Genomic DNA, 18,170 nt, shown 5'->3' with positions numbered 1-18,170 from the left:
CGATATGCATAAAGCACTAGCATAGTAAATGCTCAGCATTTCTAAGCTATTATGATGAAATTGAAAGCAGAAAGAGGAAAGAGTTGCTAAACCACAGACATATTGAGGGAACCAGTGTTATTATATGAGAAAACCCATCATTGTATGCTTCTGACCAGATCAAAGAAGTGCACGAAGGAATTTTTTTTTTTTTTTTTTTTTTTTTTTTTGAGACGGAGTCTTGCTCTGTCGCCCAGGCTGGAGTGCAGTGGCCGGATCTCAGCTCACTGCAAGCTCCGCCTCCCAGGTTCACGCCATTCTCCTGCCTCAGCCTCCCGAGTAGCTGGGACTACAGGCGCCCGCCACCTCGCCCGGCTAGTTTTTTGTATTTTTTTTAGTAGAGACGGGGTTTCACCATGTTAGCTAGGATGGTCTCGATCTCCTGACCTCGTGATCCGCCTGTCTCAGCCTCCCAAAGTGCTGGGATTACAGGCTTGAGCCACCGCGCCCGGCCAGGAATTTTTTAAATGTGTTTGAGGTTATTACAACCATTTCAGATGAGCTGAGTAGAATTCAGAGCCTTAAAAAATTTGCCCTTACCACTTTCTAACTTATTTACAAAGCACTTGGAATGGTGGGGAACGATGACAATGAATATAGCTATTTCTTTTTGTGCCTATTGTATGCCAGGTATTAGTTCCCTGAAAGGTAGATATTGTCTCCATTTTACAAATAAGAACACTGAAGCTCAAAGAGTTTAAATTTCTCAATATTGTCCAGTAAGTGTCAATATCACTGTTTGATTCTCAAAACCCAGGTCCTTTCCCTATACTGTGCTGAACATAAAATGGAGTGACTATTACTGTTTATGTGTATTGATATACTTAAACCTTTTCAAAATTATTATTATTATTTTGAGACACAGTTTCACTCTTGTTGCCCAAGCTGGAATGCAATGGCTCAATCTCAGCTCACTGCAACCTCCGCCTCCCAGGTTCAAACAATTCTCCTTCCTCAGTCTCCCAAGTAGCTGTGATTACAAGCATGCACCACCATGCCCGGCTAATTTTGTGTTTTTAGTAGAGACGGTGTTTCTCTATGTTGGTCAAGCTGGTCTTGAACTCCCAACCTCAGGCGATCCACCCGCCTCAGCTTCCCAAAGTGCTGGGATTACAGGCATGAGCTACCACGCCCAGTCGATAACATTTTCAAAATTATTTACCCTTCCCCAAATAAAGTTTTTCTTTTTTTTTTTTTTTTTTTTTTTTTGAGACAGGGTCTCACTCTGTCACCCAGGCTGGAGTACAGTGGTGCGATCACAGCAGCCTCAACTTCCCCAGTAGCTGGGACTACAAGTGCACACCACCATGCCTGGATAATTTTTGTTTTTTTTTTTTTTTTTTTTTTGCAGAGAGAGAGTTTCACCGCATTGCACAGGCTGGTCTCAAACTCCTGACCTCAAGCAGTCTGCTTGCCTCAGTCTCCCAAAGTGCTGGGATTACAGCATGAGGCACCACACCTGACCAAGAAATCAAATAAACTTTTGAAGGCTGTACATACAATTTAATCTGATTCTATCCAGCCATAAATTAAAAATTGTTAGTTCTGTGCTCCGTATTCTAGTTGCTTTCGCAGACACTCTTTACTCACTTAAAGTCTGTATAATAACCCCATTGTAAACACAAACAAATGTGTATGTGTGCAGATTAACCTTTTCTAGATACTCCTTGTAATTTTCAAAGCCAGTAGTGGGGTTCTAGAATGCATTAGCACATGCATCAAATACCAGATCTCACTGCAGTGCCAACTGCAGCCCCAGCCTGCTTCATCAAAACCGCACCCTGTTCTTCGTCCAGAACCAGCACCTCAAGTCTTCAGGTTTAATGTCTAAATCTGAATCTTCAGGTTTGGCTGTATCCCAAACCTGAAGATTCTTTTGCTATTTCCTTTTTTTTTTTTTTTTTTTTTTTTTTTTTTTTTTTTTACACTTTCCTTCCTCTAATTGGCTTTATGTAAGACTTTGTGTGAACAAGCTTTCCTCGTGCATGCATTCTTTACTGTGAAAACTAGGGGAAAAACTCCTATTTTCTAGATGAAAAAACTGAGATGCAGAAATGGGAAGTAACTTGCTCAAGGCTTAGAAAAACCAAAAGCAGAAATGGCTGGTTCAAGTTTACATAGTCACAAAGTGAAGGTAAGGTGTACATTTTTTAAACAAAAAACAGTACATACGAAGTTTGAGACATGGAGGAAAGAGAAATGTGGAACTAATTGACACCCTAGGGCTGAATCAGGCATTTCCCTTCCTTGTGGTTTCCTGGTACCCTTTTCCCTCTTGTGGCCCTTTACTGTTCTGAATTTCATTGTTCTAAATTCTTTTCTTGTCAGCATTCTGCCCTAGACTGTACACTTCTGAGAGCAGAAATAGTGTCTTGTTTACTGTTATAATCCAGGACCTAGCATGGTTTCTTACATGTAGTAAACACTCAGGAAATACTTGTTTAGTAAATAAATTAGAAGAAATAAAATGTTCCCAGCTATTCAGGCATCCACTGTTTTTGGTTGGTTGGTTGGTTGGTTTTATATTTTCCATCTCACCAGTCAGAAACTCATGATATCTTCATAGCTTGAGGACAGGCAAGTGAGGGGCCACATTATAGTGACATTCCTGGTTTCTTTCTCTCTCACCCTCCTCTTGCCCCTCCTTGCATGTTCTTGGAAGTAAAACTCCCAAGTTTGGGGGAGGAGGCATGCCAGGAGCATGGAGTTTCTAGAACTCGAGCACCAGAAGTGACCCATCTGATTAAAATTTTCAGATGTGTTTTTATAGCCAGTTGTCAGCCTATCATTTCGATATCTCCAGCAAGACGTTCTTAGAAGAATGTGGGTGGCACAAGCCTGCAGTGTAGTCCCTGCTACTCAGGAGGCTGAGGCAAGAGGATAAATTGAGCCCAGGAGTTCCAAGCTGTAGTGTACTATAATTGAACCTGAATAGGCCACTGCACTCTAGCCTAGGCAACATAGTGAAATCTCATCTCTAAAAAAATAATTTTTTTTTTAAACAGGGTCTCACTCTGTCGCCCAAACTGGAGTGCAGTGGTGCCATCTCAGCTCACTGCAACCTCCACCTCCCAGGCTCAAGCGATTCTCCTTTCTCGGCCTCTTGAGTAGCTGGGATTACGGGTGCATGCCATATACTGCCCGGCTAATTTGTGTATTTTTAGTAGAGATGGGGTTTCACCATGTTGACCTGGCTGGTCTCGAACTGCTGACCTCAAGCGATGCGCCTGGCCCTCAAAATTTTTTTAATCCAAAAAAACAGAAGTGAGAAGAATGTAGTGCAGTGGGAATGGGGCTAAGCTGGGAGCCATGTCTCCTGATGCAAATTTTTAATTCTTCTAGCCACTTGTTATGTGATCTCAAGCAAGGTACATAAGTCTCTGGGTGTTTTTTTCTTTATCTGAAATATAAAGAGATTAAGTGTTTTCTTAATTTTCTTTCAGCTCTGATATTATGTGATTTTATGATTAAATGACCTGGATGGTGATAATACATGCCCCATTGACAACTCTCTTCCGAAAACTAGAACAAAACCATTGGCTTCCTGGTCCTACTGGCTTTATTTAAGATCATCTTCTTTCATTTTATATGACGGTGTCTCTGTCCCAGGCAGTTTGTGAGGACTTAAGCTTTTATTTACTGTAGCTGGAGGCTCCTATAAGCCAAGGCTTTGACAATATTTCACATTTATTTATCTGAGCTAGAGCTTAGGATCAGGTGGCAGCTAAGTCACTTAAGGTTATTCAAATGCATTGAAAATGTTGCTTAATAATTCAGAACCAGTTTTCTCTGTTTAGAGTATTAAGATTTTTTAAATCCTTCTAATTAGCCAATTCCAACAGCAGTTTAAATAGGGAAAATTCTGTCCCCTCTGAAAAGGCAACTGATGCAGACTTATTGTCAGCCCCTGTGTCTGTGCAGCAGAACTGACGGAAGCTAGAGCTAGAGAGCTTCCAGAGCCAAGGGAGCTGCTGGGATGACCTGCTGATGGTATCACCAACGGAGTCTGCCTGCTGTAGGAATGAGGCTAGGGGAAGAGGTCTGAGGATGCAGCTCCTCTAGACTCCATGGGAGTTTCCATTCAGTCATTCAGTAGGTCAGTCTTTCAGCAAACATGTAGTGAATTTACACTGTTTGCAGCAGTATGCTAGGACCTGGGGATAGTTGGCCAGTAAAATCTCTTATGTGCCCTCAAAATTCAACCTGACTGGAGAGACAGACTCATAAACAAATAATCAAAAGGCACAACAGATAACTCAGTGTGAGACCGTAGCTGATCCCTTGAGCTAGATCCCATAGGATCTCTTGCCTGGTCAAAGTATAAGAATGCTGTTTTAGCAAAAGACAGGGTTGGCATTGCCAGTACCTGCATTCCACTTTAAACACTGACCTTGAGTCAGCCAGCAGACCTTGGCAACTTCCTTGTCTGAGGATCCTAAGGTGAAATTAAGGTATTAGTTTGGTTAACATGGATTGACCACATGCAGGATAATGGGATAGGCATATGAGGGAGAGACCACAATGAACATATATGGTCACTGTGTTCCATGAGCCTATGGCCTAGTGAATGATGCCAGCTATGATTAACTCTATTACAGGAATAGGAGGAAGATTAATTTAGGCTCTGTCACTCAGGCCTGATTTTATGGGGAAAGTAGCATCTGAGCTAAGTCTTGAAGGATATATAGGTTGGGACAGGTAGAACTGGAGAGAAAGGACAGTCTAGGTGGAGGAAACAACATAGCAAAGGTTCAGGGAGGAAAAGCACAAGACATATTTGAGGAATAGCAAACTGCTCTAATTGTCTGGCACATAGGGTCTATGAGAGGATAATATTTAGAGATCAGCATAGTAAGCAATGTTGGGGCCAAGCCACTACCACCCGTTCAAAAATTTAGACCCAGATTTCACTTATTTGATGTATTTTTTGAGAGAAAATATTTTGCCACTTCTAAAATGTTGTTACTGTGACAAGCTGTGATAATGCTCATAGCAGGTCCATAAGGTGGTACACCAGACAGATATCAACATTCTTGTTTAACAGACAAGGAAACTCAGAGGACGAAAAGTGACTTGTCCTAGACCACACAGGTAATCAGAGCAGTATGCTAGCGTCAGGAGGCAGGTTTGCCATTCCCCAAAGGATGCTTGTTCCCTGACTCTCCTCCCCAGCTCTGAGCCCTGACCCTTTGTGGATATGACAACTAAAATGATAGGGAATAAGCATGAAGAAAAGGCTGGCCAGGTAAAATGCGTATCTCCAGCCACCTTCAAGTACCACTTTCCTAGTATCCTCTCTTCCTAAATACTTTTCTTTCTCATCATGGTACTTTTGCTTCAGCCCGGGAGTTTGGGAATTTGGGTATAGGTTTGATATTGTACAGGCCGCTGCTGGACCAGCCTTCAAAGAAAACACCTGCTCTGTTCATGATTCTTGCCTTCCAGTTTTATAAGCTTTTGGGCAGATGAAATGTACTATCAAAATAGCTCAGAGAGAGCCTTGGTAACATTTAAGATATTGAACGTGCTGCATCTGGTAACTAGAAAATTTAATGATCTCCTGCTGTTTTGGTAATTGGATAAGTAAATACATCAGAATAAATCACACCGGCAAGTCTTTTGTATGTCGTTAGGGACTAAACTCTTTTAACTCCTGTTCAAAGCCTCAGCTCTTGAGTGGTGTTTGCGTGCAGAGTAATGCACGCACCAGCTCGCATGGCCCTGCTTGGATATTAAAATTCATTCAAAATGGCCACTTTCTCCCTAGCCCAGTTGGCCTGAGGAGCACATCTAGCCCACCACTCCAGATCTTTCTGACGCCAAGGAGAAAATATTTTTTCAGAAGTTTAAATGACACCTAATAAGGTATTTGAGCTCTTAATGATCTATGTGCAAACTGTCTTTCCAGCCTTGTCTTTTATTGAAGGCCTGCTGGGAGCCTTCTCAGAAACACTACCATGTACAAACTGGGAAAGTGAGGCCAAAGCAAAAGGGGACTATCCTCTTTTGGCAAGGAGTCATTTAAGAATGTTGAGAAGGAGAAGGACAGGATCAGACATTTTGTTCAACTCTCTCACAAGTGGAAATGTGAAGGAGATAGACCCAGAGGGACATGGTCTATTAAGAGACCATGTGGTGTTGGGTGATATTGTCACCAACTTACAGATGAGAAATTTGGATCTTATCTCATGGTAAGAGGTTAAATGACTTACTCAAGAGCACACATGCAGTGCTAGGATTTAAAAGCCACCAGTGTTTTTTTTTTTTTACTGCCTCCCTAATTAGCACTTAATCCATGCCTAGTAGTGTAACTCTGAGACTAACAATAATCATGATCTCTCAGAAGGCTTTTAAGCTGAGTTAACAGTTCTAAACCTAACCAGAAAACAGGTGTCTCCTCTTTCATTTGTCTCTTAATGTCTTGTTCCAAACACAGTGGTTAGCATTATGGACCAACCTTTTATACAAGGACCTGGCTGCTTCCATGGTATTGGCCTCAGAAAGTGAGGCATGTCCGCTAACTCAGTGTTTCCTGGTCTTTTTCAAGTCACTGCACACATTGAAAATAGTGTTTGTGTGTCTTACTGGAGAACCAACCATACTAGGCTGCTCAGAGTCAAAAGCAACCCAGCTCTGAGGATCCTGGTTGCCCCAGGCGTTGAGAAGAATCAGTATCTTAGCATACCTGTAAGCTGGGCACACTGCTGGGGCTCATCTGCATTAGGTTTGTCTTGCCACACTACAGAATCTTCACTCATGAATTTGCCTGTATCCAGTTTGTGCTTTCAGGGACAATGAACTTGCAAATTGTTCTGTAAAGCAGGACTTCCTTTTATGTACTTGAAATTATGTCTTCCAGATTCCAGGACTTTCCAGGATGGGGAAACATGCCTGTTCTCATTCTTTTTATATTCATTTTATGTTCTTTATTCTCATTCTGAAGATTTGGATCATCTCCTGTTTTTAGACTAAGAAGGTTTTTTCCTTCCCATTCCATTCTTAATAGAATCCCCTCTGGGCCTTCCCCACTTATATTGTCATTTAATAGTACAGTGACCAAAGCCACCATCAGGGATACCACTGCAAGGAGAAGGTTACAGCTCTTGTTTGCTGTCCCTGACAGTGTGCCAATTTTGAGACCATTTTAACATTATAATACCTTAGAGTTGGTGTCTTCACTAAACAGTCCATCTAAAGGCACAGGCTAGGAATGAAGAATCCAGATTTGCCATGAATGCTGAATAAACTTGGGTAAGTTCTTTCCACTCACTGGGCTTTTCTGTCCCCATATGCTACAGAGATGACCTCTAAAGACCCATCCAGATCTAACAATTACTAGCTGTGTCATAACTGAATGACTAAATTTTGCCCAAATGCCTAAGGCAATAATACACTCTGTTATGGGGGAAATATGCATTTCAGTTACACGAAGGGTACAGTCCTTCCCAAGCAAGAATAAATAGTCTAGTACATGACTACAGTACTAAAATAATCTAGTGTGGTGGTTAAAAACACAAGACTTTGAAGTCAGACCTAGTTTTAAATCCTTGCTCTGCCACTTCCTGCCTGTGCATTCTTAGGCAGATTATATAATCTCTCTGAGCCTCTTGTCCTCGTTTTTAAAGTGGAGGTAATATACCTCCCCCATAGAGCTGCAGTAGTGCTTATACTGCACGTAGCACAGTTAGCACCTAGTAAGCACCCAATAAATGTTAGCTCTTTTTACCTTTATTATAATTTAATAAAACAAAGAACAAACAGGGCAGCCTACAAGACACAATTTCTATTCGTCTCTTATTTTAATCTTTTCTCCCTTTGTTCTTGCTTTAATTTTTCTTTCATTCTGTCTTTCCCACCTTAAAAAAGTCATCAAAGAAAGAAAATGCCCTCGACACCTATGCTTTGCAGCCACAGAAGCCCACCCAGCCTTACTCTGTAGCACCCCAATTGTTCTGTCACAGTTCAATAATGAAAAGAGGAGCATCTGTCACTGTTTCCTGGAAGCCCTCACCCCAGTACCACTTCTTTCCTGTGGTCCTGTGAGACAGACTGGCCTAGCAACTGCATAGGAAGCTGAGATAAACCATAGAGTAGTCTCACAGTGGAACCCTTCCAGATTGGAAATTTCATTTTGGGGTGTGTTACCACCTGCAGCAAAGGTAGAGAAGAAATTGCTAAGATATACAACTGGCATTGTTGTTGTGGTTGTTTATAATAATTATTATTAATAATAATAATCGTAATCTCTTATGTTGCAAAGGACTTTATCGTTACCAAAGCTTTTTTTATACCCCGACTCAGCATATGCCCAGCAATTCCCCTAAGTTCCCTCTCTGATACTTTGTGGGTATAACTGCTTTCTTTAGGGATTCCTAGCTCATCAAAAGGTGTTTAAAGAAAATAGATGATTAGCTGTTAGGACTAAGTTGACAGTAACAAAAGACAGCTTGAGTTCCTGTGTGGAACAGCAAAGCCCATTAGGGACATGAGCCATGACATAGCAGCAGAGTGCGGCATTTTTTATGCCCAACGGAAAGCCAGTTAGTCATGTTAACTGTCCCCCGTTTAGAAGTAGGTCAGAAGTTGAGAGGCAGTGAAGGGTGATGATTGGATATAGGCTGGAAGCTCACATACCAGGGTACAATTCTGGCCTTCTCTTTCTTAGCTATGTAATCTTGAGCAAGTCTCTGAACCATTTTTGACCTCAGAGAATTCATTTGTAAAATGGAAATAATAGGAGTACTTATCTCATGGAATTGTTGTGACCATTTAATTAGATAATATATAGAACAACTAGCATAGTGCCTAGCACCTAACACCAAATGAATGGTAGCTTTTGTTGTTTTTTTTTTTTTTAAACAGAGTCTTGCTCTGTCACCCAGGCTGGAGTACAGTAGCATGATCGTGGTTCACTGCAATCTCTGCCTCCCAGGTTCAAGCAATTCTCTTGCCTCAGCCTCCTGAGTAGCTGGGATTACAGTGTGCACCACCACGCCCAACTAATTTTTGTATTTTTAGTAGAGATGGTGTTTCACCGTGGTGGCCAGGCTGGTCTTGAACTCCTGACCTCAAGTGATCTGCCTGCCTCAGCCTCCCAAAGTGCTGCGATTACAGACATGAGCCACCACACCCAGCCATGATAACTTTTTATAGTGATGATGTTAATAATTACTTATTAAGTTTCTGATATTTAATAGCATGTTTTCCTAATAGAGTAACTAATAGAATAGGTTACTCATAGAATACCAAAAAGATTAGTTAGGCTGGGCGCCGTTGCTCATGCCTGTAATCACAGCACTTTGGGAGGCCGAGACGGGTGGATCACGAGGTCAAGAGATCAAGACCATCCTGGCCAACATGGTGAAAACCTGTCTCTACCAAAAATACAAAAATTAGCTGGGCGTGGTAGCGCATGCCTGTAGTCCCAACTACTTGGGAGGCTGAGGTAGGAGAATCAGTTGAACCCAGGAGGCGGAGGTTGCAGTGAGCCAAGATCATGCTACTGCACTCCAGCCTGAAAACAGAGTGAGACTCTGTCTCAAAAAAAAAAAAAGAAAAAGTTGTTCCCCCAAGTTCAAAGTAAATGCTAATTTTGAACAAAATCAAAAGCAAATATAGTCAGTTTGACTATAATCTGGGAACTTACATATGCAGCCCATAAATATGCCTCAGAGTACAAAGAGCTTAGTATTCGAAAGGAAAGGACCTGTGTTCAAATCTGAGCCCTGACAATTTCTAGTTGTACGACTGTACATGAGAAATGTCCCTATTTGAGCTTTGGTGTTCTCATCTGTAAAAATTCAGGATAAATGAATCCAATCTTAGGATAGCTTTAAGGTTTAGATAATATATGTGAAAGTGTTTTGAGAACTGTAAAATAATATTATATATGCATTCTTCAGAAGGAAGTTTAGTAGCACATTCTTTTTGTGTTTAAATAACTTGGCTTTAAAGAAGCATCTCTTTAAGAATAATCTTTGTTGTGGCTTTATGTTTCAGATGGGAAATGTATTTTAAAATTTATTTATGCCCTGACTAGTTGATTTTCCCATCTTTTAATCAAGACCAAACAGAACTTGAAAAAAAAAAAAAAAAGAAATGGCTGTGACCCTTGTATCATGTTACATCAAAACCTAATTGTTAAGTACTTGCTTAGAAGTATTTGGGATTTTAAGGGCCATTAAATAACACCCTTTCACTTAACTAGTTCAAGACTAATTAAAAGACATAAGACAAATTGAAAGATAGACATAGGACTCAGGTGGGATAAAAATACCACCTTTGTTACCAGAAACGTTGATCGGAGATTATGGTTTGAGATTAAGCAGCCAAGGGGCTAGCTGATGTATTCTTTGCCTATAAATTAAACAGACTTGTCCACCCAGTCCATGGTATAGCTGGACACTGCAGGCCCTCGTACCTTGTAACATAAGAGCAGGTTGGTTCCAGAAAAGGGAAAGGATGGGGCTGAGCTCAGATCCTTCTCCCAAATTCACCAGGCAAATAAGTTTGTTCTCACCCCTGTATGGGAGATAGGGAACACATCTAGAAGTCATTCCATGTGGATACATAAATGTGAAATAAATACTTCCCCCAACAAGAGTTATAAGTTTTATATTATTGACTCCTTACAACAACTCTGGGAGGCAAAAAAGGTCTCAATTTTATAAATAAACATTGAATTTGCCCAGGTCATCAGACAGCTGGGAGGTTATAGCAATGGGAATCCAACCTAGGTATCCCTCCCTGGGATCACACTTCAACAGTTCCACTTCAACTGGGGAGCTCAAACCACGTAGATGACATCTACTTACACATAAGGAAGGCACTGAATCATAATAGCTTCCATGCGTCAGGCCCTTGATGGCTATTTCAATCCCTATAATAACCTTTCACCCAGTGGAGAAGGAAACTGGAGCACGAGCAAGCATCTTACTGACTTGGCTAAGAGATTTGAATTTAAGTGTTTGTATTTTATTTCCAAAGCTCAACTGCAATCCAGTTTACTCCACTGACTCACCCTCACACTTCTAAAAATGCAAAAATTAAAGCCTAGACAAGAAAAGTGACTCATCCAAAGTCATACTGCTAGAGTCAGGACTGGAATCCATATAGTCTGGTCCTTTATATCCTGATAACATTAGATAATGTACAGCCTTGGCAGTCAGCACAGAGGAATTCAGAAAGGGGAGGGTTTTCTGAAGTACATAGTCCATAACCGAAGGGATGGATTTCCTTAAGCTTGGAGAAACTGATTTTGCTCTGTGTCTAATGTAGAGGATGGGACCTGCTTGTCCTTGACATTGGCGTAAGAAGTAAGATGAGAATGGATGAAGTTCTGGAGTTTGATCTCTCAAAGAGACTTACAGATTTTCTGCCAGTGTGGCAAAGGGTTGCTCCTGGGAGTCTGGCTATGCAGGGTCCCCTCAGCTCACAGTGCTACCAGCACAGTCTAGAGAATGAAGGTTCTTGGTCACCAGAGGCAAGCAAACAAATACTAGACAAAATTTGGCAATGAAAGCTCTTCTGCCTTTAAGATGCTGGAACTTTCTCAAATGCAAATTTTACTTTAAAAGCAGGAATACATTTTGAGAAGCCTCTGTTGGTTTATTGTTTTCCAGTTCCACATATTGAACCTGAAACCTGTAACTCATGGAATGAGAGAGAACCCTTTTAGGCCACTTGTAAGAGGTGGGGAGTTACTATGAAAATTATTAGGGAACCAGCCGAAGGCCTGGGTTCTGGTTCTACCTCTACTACTTCCTATGTGATAATAGACAAATCCAGTCTCTGGGTCTTGTTTCCTAACCTACAGAGTGGGGCTGATTTCCAAGAACTATTGCAATGCATTTCCCCCATAAACTGTTAAATGCATTAGGAACATTAAAAAGAAAAAGAAGAAAAAAGTCCAACCTAGCATTTTTTTCTAAAAGTAAGATACTAGATCCAGACTTTCTTCTATTCAATTTCAAAATGAAAGCATTACCTCAGCAAAATTAAATGTAAAAGATCTAGCTTCCTCACATGATTGTGAGTTAATGTTTGTGTAAATTTGTTACAAACTGTGAAGGGCCATGCAAGTATTGCTGCTGCTATTCTTTTTCGTATTATTCAGCTCTTGCCCTCAGGTAGCTCCCAACCTAATAGTACAATTTAAGTATTCCTTATCTGAAGTACATGGGACCAGAAATGTTTTGGATTTTGGATTTTTTCAGAGTTTGTAACATTTACCTACTGGTTGAGCATCCCAAATCAGAACATCCAAAATCTGAAATGCTCCAAGGAGCATTTGTTTTGAGCATCATGTCAGCACTCAAAAAGTTTTGTATTTTGAAACAATTTGAATTTTTTCATTAGTGGTACTCATCCTGTAGTATTATATTTATGCTCAGGTACTAAAAAGTGAGAGGCAGAATGATGTGACTAGAAAGAACCCCAAAACAGAAGTCAGAAACTCTGTGGGTAGAGTGTGCATCTGCTCCTATTCAACTGTGTGACCTCGGCTAAGTCACTTGACCTCTCTAAGCCTCAGATTGCCCTTCTATGAAATGAAGGGGTTAGGTAATTTGGCATTTAAGGAGCTTCCCTCTGCCCCCAAACATTCCAGGATTCGCAGTGTGGCCTAGGATGAGAATCTGTCACACGGATTCACATTTTTCTTACAGCAGTGATAGGCTTTTTTTTTTTTTAAAGGAACCGAAGCCCAGGGAAGTAATAGAAACAGTATATGAAATTTCAGTCTACTAACAAAATTGATCTAGAAAGGAATAGCTCTGTTGGGCAAAGAACACCTGTCCCATTGTTGTTACATAAACGTGTTTCACAAAGCCAATTTGCTAAATTATTAAACTAATGAGAAAATATATCCATTCAGGTTTTCCAAGTACAGTGAAGAAAATGTCAAGATGGCTGACTTTTCTAACTATAGACAAAGTCAAGCCATACTTCTTATCTGAGAATGACCCTTCTCCCCCAAGGAGTCCCAAAAAGTGGGCTTTGTTGATTTAGAGAGTCAATAATTCAGTAACGTCCCAAGTAAATGGCACAACACAAGCTCAGACTGGGTTTTTGTATTTATATTTTATAAACATTTCAGGACTTTTTTCCTGAATCTTGACCTGTTGCTGTTCTTAAAGTGAAGATCTTATATCCCGGAAGCTTGTTTAGAAACAACTTCAGGATCATCTCATCCAACTTCTTTCTCTATGTGAATCCTACTCTCAGCAATACCTCTGACAATATAATGTAGTGGGTTCCAAATCTAGACTGCCTTGATTCACAGCCTGGCTCTGCCCTTAATAGCTCTGAGACCTTGGGCAAGTTACTTCATCTTCTCCAGGGCTCAGTTTCTCCATTGGCTTTTGGCTTAATGGGGATAATAATTGTCCTTACTTCAATGCACAGGCATAAAAGTGATATAATGGACTTTGGACACTCAGAGGGAAGGTTGCAGGGGATGAGGGATGAAACACTACACACTGGGTACAATGTACAGTGCCCAGGTGACGGATGCACCAAAGTCTTAGAAATAACCACTAAAGAACCTACCCATGTAACCAAGAACCACCTGTTTCCCAAAAACTACTGAAATACAATTAAAATAATTGTCCCTAACTCAGATAACCTACCTTTTATATTAAAGTGCTTGAAATATACCTGGCATAAAGTAAATGCTCAATAAACAATAGCTATTATAATCATCATCTGCAAGTAAGCCCCTATTTGAGTGCTTCTGGGAACAGCAGAGAATTCACCCATCCATCCCACCCTCCCTACCCTCCATTTCCCCAAGGCAGCCTGTTGACATGTTAGTCAGAGTCATTCATATCATCAGCTTTAGAGTCAGACCTGAGTGTGAAACCTTATTCTGTCTGCAGCCTTGGGCAAGATAACCTATGGTATCTTCATTCGTAAAATGGAAAGAATCATACCTATTTCACTGAACTGTTGTGAGGACTAGTTAAGGTACTATATAAAAAGTACATAAAGTACTTAGCATGGTTCCCAGCTACATACTAGGCACTCAATAAATGATAGTTGCTGCTGTGATGATGACTGAAGAACAAGAAAATAAAGAATAGAGAGAGGAGAGAGAAAGATAAGAGAAGCAGTAGTAGCCACACCAGCAGCTGCTGTCTGTCTGTAAAAAGTTGTTTCTGACTAGCTGGGTTCTGCTTCCCTGTGATTTTATTTCACCAGCCCTAGGTCTATCCACCAGAGCTGCACAGAACACATCTGCTCTATCTTCTACTTATCAGCCCTTCAGATATTCAAAGAGGGCTAGCACAGCCCCTTCCCTACCTGTATAGCAACATCACCACCTCCACTTCTCAGTGCCCCCTCTCCAGGGAGATATCTCCCATTCTTTAGCTGTCTCTCAGAGAACATAGTTTTTAGGCTCTTCCCTAAGCAGGAGGTCCCTCCTGGCATGCTCCATGTCCTTTTTGAACGGGGCCCAGAGCGCTGCAGGACACTTTCACAGTGTGGCCACCATCTTGCTGGGGAGAAACATGATGTCCTACATTCCCCTAGGTTTCCCTCAATCAGTTTGTCCAGCCAGGCAAATGAGAATGGAAATAGAGATTGTTTTGCTCACTTTCAAATTCTTACCTAAAATGACCTTCAAAGAAAAAAAATTGCTAGATGTTATTTTTAGGGCACCAGAGGGAGCAGTCAGCACAGTCGTATTTGCTTCGAGCAGTCCAGTGGTGACATAGCCTCACCGAACCTGTAGACGGGGTTCTCCAGAGATGGAGGCATTACCCGATCAGGAAAAGGGGGCACTCTTGCTGGGAAGTGGGGAAGAAACAAGAAAGATAGCCTGGTATAGATCAGGATTCCAGGAGGTTTTGGTGAAAGAGCTGCAGCTTTGAAGTTAGAAAGATCAGGGCCCCTACCCAGTCTAATGGCTACAACCTAGTGAGTACTCACTGGCTCAGACACTGTACCAGAGGCTGCACCAACATTATTCCATTTAACTATCATCACAACAACCTAGGAAGGAGAAACTATGATTCCCATTTTACAGGTGAGAAAACTGGCTCTCAGGTTATGTAATTTATTCAAGGTCATATTGGTAAGAAGTGACAGAGCTAGGATTTGACTCTAGGTTTGCTTCACTCTTTTTAACCATTGTGCTGTATAAACACTTATTAACCATATGGCTGTAAACAAGTGGTAACCACTTTGAGCTTCAATGTAATCATCTCCACTGTCTTTCATGGTTGTTGTATGGATATGTTGTCTGGCATATAGTAGGCATTCAAGAAATTTTAGTTGCCTCCTTCTCAAATTCCAGCTCTCCCACTCAAAGTGACCAAAGAAAGCCATTTAACTTTTCTTGGACACAACTTTCTCATATGAAAACTGGGTGCAGTCTATGAATCTCTAATCTTGCATATGACAACCCCAGCATGGTGCAACTCAGGCCTGATACTTCAGCCTTCCACCCTCTTTTGCTTCCTAGCACACTATTACAATGATCGTTTCTCCCAGCAAACATCATATTTACAAGCCATAAATAACAAAGTAGAAGATGCTGGAAGAGCTCTGGCATGTTAATTAAGAACAATATCAGAAGCAGCTGGACAGAAAATGCCAACGAGTGAGAAGCAGAGGCAGTGTAGCTCTGTTTGTTGACAGAAGCCAATGCAGTATTGTACGTTAATTGGGGAAGTGGGTAAACATTTGCCAGCAGCTTGCCCCTCAGTGCATTGGAAGATAGACAGCAGGCTAGGCCCTTCCCACTCCTTGCCTGTCCATCTGCCCACAACCCAAGAGATACAAATACAGTGTGCTTTGCTCTGAGTTCCTTACAAGCAGAGAGGATTCCAGGGGTGGATGTGTCTTTTTAATGACGCTCCTGAGCATACCACGTTTCCATCTAGATACAGCTGAAGATAGTTTCTCCTTCCCCTTACCAGCATGCCTTTGATACTTGGCATTGGCCCCCAAGGCTTCCCCTTCCCCATATCCCCCACCCCACCATGGAAGAAGACACCAGAACCATCTTATTAGGAGCAGCTTGAGTTAAGCAGAAGATAAGATTGCCTGCCTCAGGTGCTGCAGTCAGGCCCAGACCAGCAGAGCAGCAGCCTCAGGCCTGACTAGAGATTGCTTGCCCTCCCATCACACACTTGGAGTTGCCCATTTATCTGTGTGTCCGCCATCTTTACAGTTGCTCTCACACACAGCAGTCATTATGGAACACCTGTTCTGGGCAAGACACTTTGCTAATTATGTATTTTTTCTCATTTAATTCTCACAGTCAGTCCTGCAAGGTTGATACTAACTCCAAAGCCACAAAACTGATAGCCAACACAGCTGTAATTAGAGTCTTTCTAATTCCAAAACCTGTGTCCTTTCCATTAAACCAGTATTACTCCACTTTTAAACATTCCTGACCTCTTTTGATAAACAGGAAAGTTTTGTTTCTTCTCTCACTCGCAAATTCAGAAAACCTTCGTGTCCCATCCCTGCCCCTTGCCTAGGAAGGCATAAACCTAATTTAGGATCCCTGTATAATTAACGTATCCCACTGAGCCAAGATTTTGTCTAGCTTGACTTTCAATAGTTCATATTACAAAATTATGATTTTTTTAATTTTTAAAATATAAAGTTGTATTATGATATTGACTCTTTTTTTTCCAAACTAAATAAACCGTCAACAAGGATATGATATGCCTCCCCTCACCAGGGGAGATACTCATCGTTGGGCATGGTGGAATGGCCATTCTACACTTTATAACGTAGTTCTAATAGGAAGATCAGCTCCAAAGGCTTAGCTGCAGTCCCACCAAGCAGAAAAGTCCCTCCCCTCTATTAGGGGTTAACCAAGCAGAGGTCCCTAGGAATGCCAGTCAGTTGTTAACCAGCACCTTTCCAAAGGGCCCCTGTTCTGCCAGCCAGGCTGAGCTGTGCAGGAGGCAAGGTACCTCCACCAAACTCAACTACGAGATTTGATTTTCCTGAGCCCTGGTTTCCTCACTTATAAAATGAGAATGACAACACCTGCCTTGCAGGTTATTTTGAAGATCAACTAAGATACTGCGAGACTTCATGCCAGTGCATAGTTTCAGAATCAGTGTGCATAGATAAAATGAATGCCGTGTAGAGAATATAGTGCTTGTTTCAGTCTCTTGAATATGTGTTCTTTGTCTTTTTAGGTAACTCAACTGGACCCAAATAAGTCATTATTGGAGGTAAAGTTGTTCCCTCAAGAAACCCTTTTCCTTGAAGCAAAAGAGTAAACACGGCCCAGCGGTGGAACCAGCCATTCCTTGACAAGCCAGCAGCCTGCGTCAGGAGAAGGGCTCCTCGCCAACCCACCCACACGCTCGTCTCACTCAATTCAATGTCACACTTCTGCCTCTTGCAAAATTGCTGGAAAAAGTAATAATAAATATAGCTACTTAAGATTTCCCATCCATGAGTATATATTCCCAACCCTCATTACAGAGAATTACAACTCTGCCACCCTCCCCTACCCCTGCACTTCACCCTCCTTCAGTGATGAATGCATTTGCAAGTAGGAGTGGTCACTAAATAGCATTTTTACCTCTCCAGTGCCCATCTTTTCCCCAGCGTCTAGGACAGTTCTGTCTGTTCTGTGACACCAGGATGCTGTATATTTGATATATGTCTTTTTATTTTCATGACTGAATTTCTACTTCGTCACCTAATTTTAAGGGGCAGAGGGAAAAAAGTCAACTGAGACATTGTCGGCATGGAGATTAAACGTTGTAGAAAAAAAGGTATACCATTTTTGTTAGTACTTTCTGAAGCCTTTACTAAGATGTAAGGTTTTGTTTGAGGACTGAATTTGACATATATGCAAGACACTTATTTACTGCTGCTGTCTTGGGTCTCCAGGTTCTACCTAGGAGGTATTTGCTGTTCCATTGCAGCACAGAGAAACTGTTCAAGCACACAGTGTGAATGCTGAGATCATGTGCAGAGAGGCCAGTACCAAAACTTCAGTATCTGGCCCAGTGGCAAGAGGCTGCTGTTAGGTTTGCATTTGGGCAATTAGAACCTCACAGATACCAGCTCCCAAGTTGCTAGTCCATCAGTGTAAACTGAACAGAATTCTCTCTTGCTTTCTCTCTCTCTACTCCCTCACACATTTGGAC

General features: G+C 41.5%; 1 protein-coding gene across 1 annotated transcript in view; it reads left to right on the top strand.

The window, feature by feature from the left end:
* Positions 1–17,463, top strand: part of FAF1 (Fas associated factor 1) — a 522,933-nt gene extending 505,470 nt beyond the window's left edge. Inside the window, exon 19 of the mRNA XM_030912634.1 lies at positions 17,205–17,463. Within this exon, the coding sequence (XP_030768494.1) occupies positions 17,205–17,288 (84 nt within the window). The 3' untranslated portion in view covers positions 17,289–17,463. The remainder of the gene's footprint in view (positions 1–17,204) is intronic.
* Positions 17,464–18,170: the final 707 nt, after the last annotated feature.

The sequence above is a fragment of the Rhinopithecus roxellana genome, chromosome 12, assembly GCF_007565055.1.
Source record: "Rhinopithecus roxellana isolate Shanxi Qingling chromosome 12, ASM756505v1, whole genome shotgun sequence".
NCBI lineage: Eukaryota > Metazoa > Chordata > Mammalia > Primates > Cercopithecidae > Rhinopithecus > Rhinopithecus roxellana.
The sequence above is the reverse complement of the archived record's forward strand: the minus strand, read 5'-3'. Positions and strand labels throughout refer to the sequence as shown.